Here is an 8,370-nt window from a genome sequence, read left to right as displayed (position 1 = left end):
GGGGGGGGGGGGGGGGGGGGGGGGGGGGGGGGGGGGGGGGGGGGAGGAGGTGACTGGCTGGGAGGAATGCCAGGCGTGAGGCTGCCATGCTGCACGCTTCTTCCCTCTCCCCCTCATAGCCGCACTTTCTCCTGGCTCTAAAGCCTCCCTCACCTTAGAGGGAGATTCTGACAGAAGAAACACAGGAGATGGCCCTGGAGGCAGGAAACTCCGGGACCCAGTATGGGGGGGGGGGGCGTCCTAGTAAGGAGGAGGAGCACAGCAAGAGTGCACAGGAGTCTGGCTGCTCAAGGAAGACAAGAGGCACCAGAAACTCCCCAGAAGGCTGTCCCAGACACACACACATCCAGGAGATGTCAACCCTAACCCCGCGGCTGACCTAGGGTTGAGCAGAGGCTAGCCCGGATGTAAAGGCTACCAAGACTACTTATATCATGCTATGTGGGGACTAGGAACCCAGCACTGACCTCGAGGTACAACTCTGTATGCTCATCTAAGCTCCAGGATGGGACAGTTTCCAGGCCAGCCAGGGCTGAGCTGACCACCAAGCCAGCCTGGGCGGGGGGGATTGGGGGGGGGTGCAGGGAGTGTAGACCTACAAAAGCTCCATCAAATCATACCCTCATGGCCAATGCTTCACACCAAAGTCAACCCTGAGGCTGGAGAGACACCTAACCATATCTCTAAACATGCCATAGACTGCAATTAACCTTCCACAAACTCTTTGAAGAATATTAGTATGGTTGGGCCCATTTTATAGCAAGATAGAAAAAGAAATGATTTTCCCAGGATGACAAGCCAGGAGAAGAGAACGGAGTCCAGACTCCTAAATTCAGGCCAAACCCCACCCAAGGTCTCCACCCAAATTCAACCCTATGCAAGTCCTCCCAGGAGGCTGACAGCTCAGAGCGTGGAGGGTGTGGAAGGCGTCCAACCAGCCAGCTTAACCTGGCACAGTAACCAAGGCCCCTGAGCTCGGGCCGTACAACCATACCTGAGTCAGTCCCGTCTGTGCCTTGACCCAGCAAGGAGATGATACCCGAACTCCTCACAGAAATGCCAACACAGGAATCTGAGGGGAAGGGCCTTGCCACCCCACCTCCTGGCAATGCTATCAGGCCTCTCAGCTCAGGGTCTGAGGACCATCTCTGGGCGTGCGGTGACAGGAGCCCCAGGGAGGGCACCGAATAACGGAGCCAACTCCTTTTCCGCTGCCTTCTTACACAGAGGGCCAGTGTCCACATCCACCCGGACACTAGGCATCACATGTCATTTGCTGAATCCTTACCACGTGCCAGACACTGCTCTAAGTACCTCACCTGGATTTTCCTACTGAATCCACCCAATAACCCTAGGAGGAAGGTAATATTTTTATCCCAATACACAGAGAAGAACACTGAGGGGTTAACTAACGTGCTCAAGGTCACATGGCCAATAAGTAGGAGTCCAGGATTCATATCGGGCAGTCTGATTCTGGTTACCCTACATACCGTTCCCACCAGCAAGACCAACTGTTAGAGCAACCTCTGGCCACAGACAAGACTCAGACATAACTTTCTGGTCAGCTGGGCACAGAAAATGTACACAGACACGCACGCACAGATGCGCAAACACTCCCAGATCTCTTGGCCTCCAGCTAATCAGCAGGTCTCTTAGGATTCAGGGACTGCCCTCCTTGGGTACATAAATTCCAACTTACCTTGCAGGGGTGAGGTAAAGCTCTGATTCACCCAACCTCTGAGTCGGCTCCTCCTGTTATTTAAACTTACTTGACTGACACAGAGCCCCCTCCTCAGTGGGAATAAAACACCTCAGAAATTACGAAACCAAAAGCTCCTGCTTCAGTTATGCATATTTCCAAAGTAGACCAACAAATGTATTTTCAGATTAAAGGGTAAATTTACATACATAAATTCAGATGATAGTATTTATAGCATTAATTACATAAGTCCTAGCTCCTTAATTTAGCCCCAGAACCAATTCCTTATCAGTCACATATTCACCATTTTCCCCCTCCCCCCCCCACAGCCCCGGGCCCTCCCTCCCCCTTCCCGCCCGACCAGGGCCTCACATGCTGGCAAGAGGACACAGCTCCCTTTACTGTCACAGCCCAGCCTCCCAGACACACCCAGATCCAGCCTTAGACACCAGGGGACAGGCAGACACAATCCCCAAAAGGCCCCCCTCCCCCAGGTGAACTATAAACATCTTCAGGAAGTTGGCTATTGCCGGGCTCAGCCCCACAGACACCCCCGCAGGGACCACCGGAGCCGGTAGCCCTGCAGAAGGCAAACCCAGACTGGGGCCCAAACAAACATCCACTTGGCTGAATCTAGAATCGCTCGTTCCCGGGGGAATGGCTGCCTCAGACCGGACCACTGAGGCGGGACCTGCCTGGAATCGCCCCCAGGATCTGGGCGCTTAAGTAGGGAGTGAGGTTGGGAGACGAGTGGAGGGGGGGAAGGCAAAGCAGGCCCAAGGTCTTCAGGATCCAAGTCTGCAACTACCCTGAGCTCATCTGAAGAACTCCCTCGGATCCTTCTGGGCTTCATTCTCACAGGCTGTGCCCATCCGACAGCACCTGCGCGGCTAGGAATCTCCCCAGGGAGGTGTGGGGGTCGAGGGTCCTGGATCCCCCCCCTACCCACACCCCGCGCCTTCCTCCGGCTCCTGGCGCCCCAGTCTGTCCTCGCACCTGGCCCGAACCAGGCAGGTTATTTATTTGCTCCTTCCCGCTCAAGGGGTCTGCCTCCCGTGTGCCCAAGGGGGGCGCCCCCGCCCGACGCCCCGGGACCCCAAGCTAGCGCTGCCAAGAGCCCGCTCGGGGGTCCCCACGCCGGCCCCGCGTCGAGGCCCGGCCGCGCGGAGCTGACAGCCCGCCCGGCGCCCCCGGCCAGCTGCAGGGCGGCCCCCTCCCCGCGCCCCGCGCCTCCCGCGCGCGCCGCGGCCCGGCAGGGCCCTCACCGAGAAGCGTTCCAGGTCAGTGGCCGCCATGGCGAGCTCGCACCGCGCGGGCGGGCCGGGGCGAGCACCCGGGCCGCGACGGGGACCAGCCGGCTGCGGGACGCGCTCCGCCCGGGCGGCTGCGGCTGAATGGATCCAATATGGCCACTTCCTGGAAACTCCCCTTGGCTGCGGCGGCGGGAGAAGTCGCGGAGCCGCCCCCGCCCCCGCCCGCGGGACCGGCCTCCCCTCCCGGCCCCGCCACGAGCTCAGCCGGAGCCCCGCTTGGACGGCCGGGGGTCTCCGCTGCGAGGCGGGAGGTGCAAGCTGCGGGGGCTGCTGGGACTTGTAGTCCGCGAGTTGGGGGGCCGGGAGGGCAGTGCCTGGGGGGCCAAGGGCCGACGCGCGTCTCTCTGGGAGGCTGGGGCCGAGCCCGGGTGGTTTTGACAGGGCCCCGCGCGCTAGGAAGCCACTTCCTTGGCGAAGAGAGTGGAGTGGTGAGAGCGCCTAGGGGTGTCCCCCACCAAGCCGCCTGCACCCCGTCGGAGCCTGCAAATGCCCTGGGACCACCGGCCAGAGTGTCCACGGGCTACTTGCTGCCCATCGGGGCCAGAAGAGGCCCCCTGAGCCTCGTATGCCCGTGCCCTGGGCCCCACCTGATGCTCTGATCGGAGCCAGGGCGGGAGCCGGGGCGGGACCCACGAGTCCGGCCGGGCGGCCTTCCCGGGAAGGGACCAGCCTTCCGCTCCTGCAAGTTGACTCCTTGCGCAACGAATGCGCAGGATGCTCGTTTCACCTCGACGGTCAAGGCACCAGATTGCAAGTTGTCATCACCCCGCCCCAGGGACTTGGGGCGACGTCGTGATGCGATCTGGGCCCTGTGCAAAGAGAATCACAGATCCCAAGGCATGCACATTCTCTCTGCTAACCTTACTACTCAAAATGTGCACAAATCTCAGAAAAAGAACACTTCTGCCCAAGCCGATGGCTTCAGCGAGCTCTGGTCCTTTTCCCTGACTACCAGTACAAAATCTAGCTCCAAATCTAAAAACTTCCTTTTTTCTTACCCTTCCTTCTGCCTTTCTGCTCTCAGGAAATAGGGCAGGGTTGGCCTCCGGCTCCTCCACTGGCCTCATCTCCTCACGTTCCACCCTCCGTACCTCCCCCTCATCACTCCCAATATCTTCCTGAGAAAAAACCTGGCCTGTCCCTCTTACTGAGAAACTTGTGCTGGCTAGAGGTGCCCAAAGACCATATCTGGACTTGGCACACCCTGATTTAAGAGGAGCCCCCTTCCTGCCCCTTCCACTGGCTTACAGGCAGGTAGGTGACCTTGTTACCCTGAAATGGCTTTCTCCTCTTCTCTCCCAGGCAAATTGTAGCTTGTCACTAAAGTGAACTGACTCAGGGCGCCTGGGTGGCTCAGTTGGTTAAGTGGCTGCCTTCGGCTCAGGTCATGATCCCGGGGTCCTGGGATCCAGCCCTGCATCGGGCTCCCTGCTCAGTGGAGAGCCTGCTTCTCCCTCTCCCTCTGCCTGTCTCTCTGCCTACTTGTGCTCTCTCTCTCTCTGTCAAATAAATAAATAAAATCTTAAAAAAAAATAAACTGACCCCACTGGTCCTTTTGGACTCAATGTGTTCACTTTGTTCCTCTCTATCATGGTGTTTCATATGCTATATAGTAGTTACCTATAAGAAATAGGCAGAGCAGTGGTAAAGTGAGTTGGACCAATGGCAAACCTTCTGGGTTGGAATCCTGCCTCCAATCCCATGCTAACTTTTTGACCTTACGCAATTAACTGTCTTTTTCCTCATCCTAAAAATAAGAATTAGAGTACCTCTGTCACAAGATTAAATGAGACAAAATAAGTAAAGGGCTTTAAACTGTACTTGAAATAAAATGCTTAATAAAATCTCTCTCTCTAGACTATAAAGGCTTTGGGGCACCTGGCTGGATCAATCTGTGGAGCCTGAGACTCCTGATCTCCAGGTTGTGAGTTTGAGCCCCACATTACAGGTAGAGATGAGTTAGAAATAAAATCTTAGGGGTGCCTGGGTGGCTCAGTCAGTTAAGCATCTGCCTTCAGCTCAGGTCATGATCCCCAGGGTCCTGGGATCGAGCCCCGCATCGAGTTCCCTGCTCAGTGGGGAGTCTACTTCTCCCTCTGCCTGCCACTCTCCCCACTTGTGCTCTCTCTCTCTGTGTCAAATAAATAAATAAAATCTTTTTTAAAAAAATTAAATCTTAAAAAAATAAAAAGACTATAAAGCCCTTAATGTCAGAATAGAGAGAGAGACAGACACACAGAGAGACAGAGACAGAGATCAATGCTGAACTGACCACCCTAGACCATACCTGCTCTTTCCTTTTTTCCTCCATAAGCAAGAAATCTGTCACAAATGCCATTTTCCCCGCGTTACAACTCTCTGAGATCTGCCCTAAATTATTTTTTTAAGATTATTTATTTATTTGAGAGAGAGAGAGAACAAGCCGTGGGCAGAGGGAGAGAGTGAGAGAAGCAGACTCCCTGCTGAGCAGGAAGCCTGGTGCAGGGCTTGATCCCAGGACCCAGAGATCATGAGCTGAGCCGAAGGTGGACACTGAACCGACTGAGCCACCCAGGCGCCCCCTAAATTATCTTTAAAATGATCTTTTTTTCCCTAGTTGGGCATGTTTCAAAATGTCTGCTTCTAGTAGTCCCAGCTGATGGCTGTGAGAAGGAACAACCCAAATTACAACTGATTTCCTTCTCTTGGGATGTGTTCACTTCACTAGGGGAATTTACACCTACTCCCCAAGCCCCAAATTTCTTTTTCTTTCTTCTTCTTCTTCCCCTGCCCCTTCTTCATCTTCTTCCTCTTCTCTCTTCCTCTCTCCTCCTCCTCCTCCTCCTTCTCCACCCTTTCTACTTCCTTCCCCTTCCCTCGAGTGCTACTATGGTCAAAACTACTGAAGGAGTAAAAGTTACCCGTGGGGACACAAAGGTGAATGCAACCACCATTTCTCACGTGAAGCAAAGTGTTATTTCTCATGGCAGCATTTTCATGTCTTCCTTATACATGCAGGAGAAGTTCATATATGTTACACACACACACACACACACACACACAGTGATCCCACAGTTAAATAAATAAAATAACTGTATGAATGCTGAGTTCCACACAGGGAAAAAAATGATTTCTGTAGAAGTTCTCAGATCTTTTGATAAGCTAATATGCATTGCCACTATCTGAGAGGTAAAGGGAATGAATATGCAGCTCTCCTCAAATTTAGGTGACCACCCCTCTGTTCCCAACCCACGTACACATCCAGCACCACACTGAACTTGAACATGACAGACTTCACTATTGCTTGTCTTTTACATTTGTTTATAGTTTCTTTTGCCATGCAAAAGTTTAAAATGTTAGTGTTGTAAGGTTTACCTATTGTTTCCTTTATGGTTTTCACCATAAAACCTCTTTTTAAAAAATCCTTCCCTCTCTCAAATTCATAAAGATATTCCCTTTGTATTTTCTTACAAAGTGTTTTTAAAATTTTTGTCACATTTAGGGCCATCAGTGATTTGTTCACAGTCTGGATTTCTATATGCATATGTGTAGGTAAGTGCATCAGTTAGGATTTGGTTCCGTTGTTTCCTCAAGATAGAAGTTTCTCTTTTTTTTTAAGATTTTATTTATTTATTTGTCAGAGAGAGAGAGAGAGTGTGTGCACAAGCAGGGGGAGTGGCAGGCAGAGGGAGAAGCAGGTTCCCCACTGAGCAGGGAGCCTGATGTGAGACTCGATCCCAGGATCCCCGGACCACGACCCGAGCCGAAGACAGACACTTAACTGACTGAGCCACAGAGGCGTCACAAGATAAAAGTTTCTTTCTTGTTCACATTATCCACAAAGGCAGTCTAAGTGATGTGACATTCTATACGCACCTTCTGTGTCCCTTTGCTTTGAAAGGTCTTGACCTCATGCTCCCATATAGAGATATCTGCATTCCAGGCAGCAGGAAGGGATGAAGGTGATAAAAAGAAAATGAGCAAGTACTCTCCAACGAGGCACAAGCTGCCTCATGGTACGTCTGCTTACATCCTATCAGCCAGAACCCCAGCTGGGAAGTGGGGTCTATATTCTGGCCACCATGTATACGCTAAAAATTCCATAAAATGTTAAGAGAGTGGACACTGGGAAATAGCAGTCCTCTCTGCCATGTCTGTTTTTTCGACTATTTATTCCGTTCCAGTGAGGTGCCTGAGAAAACTTTGTTTCTAATATTTAAATTTTTTTATTCATAGATGTATCGGAAAATTAAAATATTAAAAAGTGACAAGCAAGAAAATAATCAGCCGTATACGACCTTTCAGAACTGACCACAGAAATGACCATTACATCACATTATTCCAGAAAGCTTTCTGTGCATAAAGATAGGAGGAAAGGTCACAGAGATACTTCATAAGAATTGGACCATAATACAGATGCTATTTTAATTCAAAGTATTCCATTTAATTTTACTTGAAATTGAAGGAAGAGTTGACCTTCAAGTAATGTTTCTTGACCACAAGAGACATTAGTTGTTGAAAGGTACCTCTGAGGGTAAACAAAAATGGTGAAAAACATTAAGATATTCAGTCTTTTTTTTTAAATGATACATTTGAATTGTGTGTGTGCGTGTGTGTGTGCGTGTGTGTGCACAGACGTGTGCGGGCCCTTGAAGACATCTTAGCTCTCATGATTCTTTTGGTTTTTCCATCTCCCTTAACCCTGCCTCCTGTTTGTTACTTATTGTCATTACATTGTACAGGTTTATGAGAAACATATTCTGTTCTGTAAAAACATAATTGCATAGTTACTTGGTATACATTCTAGATTTAAATGAATTCTAAGCCTTTTATCAAGGCTTCTCCATTTGCAAACTCTTCATTTCAATTCAGCTCTTCATGGACTGAGTTTCATCATTATGCCGTTTTATCGAGAAGGGTTTTGAATGTTTAAGAATGTCTGTCTGTTGTCTTTACACTGGAACCAGATCTTGGCTGGTTCTGGCCTGTATAACATTCTTGGGTCTCACCTTCCTTCCCATAGAATACGATAGGTGTTTCCCTTTATTCTCTGGAAGAAATCTGAGACAAGTCTGAATTTTCCCCCTTGTAGGTGACCCTTTTTTCCTGCTTGCATGCCTAAAGAAGTCACTTTCCATCATTTTTTTTTTTTTTAGTTCAATAATTTAACTAAGACATGTCTTGGTATTAAACCTTCTGAATCAAGCTTTTCTGGATCATAATGGGTCTTTCAGTCAGCAGTTTACATTTTTTCTGCATTTGACATTCTCTTTTGGCTCTATTTTTTATTTTCCTTCTTCAGGAATACCAATTAATCCTTATATTGGATCATCTTTGTATGTATTCCATTTCTATTAATTCTAATTTCTCAAATCTCTT

The 8,370-nt window shown here is 50.3% G+C and overlaps 1 protein-coding gene across 7 annotated transcripts in view; it reads right to left on the bottom strand.

The window, feature by feature from the left end:
- The window catches only part of SEPTIN8 (septin 8), a 25,856-nt gene extending 22,623 nt beyond the window's left edge, over positions 1 to 3,233 (bottom strand). For 3 of the 7 annotated variants that reach the window (XM_032425162.1, XM_032425163.1, XM_032425166.1), the window contains exon 1: positions 2,965 to 3,232. In XM_032425162.1, the coding sequence (XP_032281053.1) occupies positions 2,965 to 2,994 (30 nt within the window). In that variant the 5' untranslated portion in view covers positions 2,995 to 3,232. Of the gene's footprint in view, positions 1 to 2,964 lie in introns of all 7 variants that reach the window. The other 4 variants (XM_032425167.1, XM_032425168.1, XM_032425165.1 and 1 more) reach the window with 2 other exon arrangements.
- Between the last annotated feature and the right edge of the window lie 5,137 nt (positions 3,234 to 8,370).

Source organism: Phoca vitulina, unplaced genomic scaffold (genome assembly GCF_004348235.1).
Source record: "Phoca vitulina isolate PV1807 unplaced genomic scaffold, GSC_HSeal_1.0 scaffold32, whole genome shotgun sequence".
In the NCBI taxonomy this organism is placed as follows: Eukaryota; Metazoa; Chordata; class Mammalia; order Carnivora; family Phocidae; genus Phoca; species Phoca vitulina.
The sequence above is the reverse complement of the archived record's forward strand: the minus strand, read 5'-3'. Positions and strand labels throughout refer to the sequence as shown.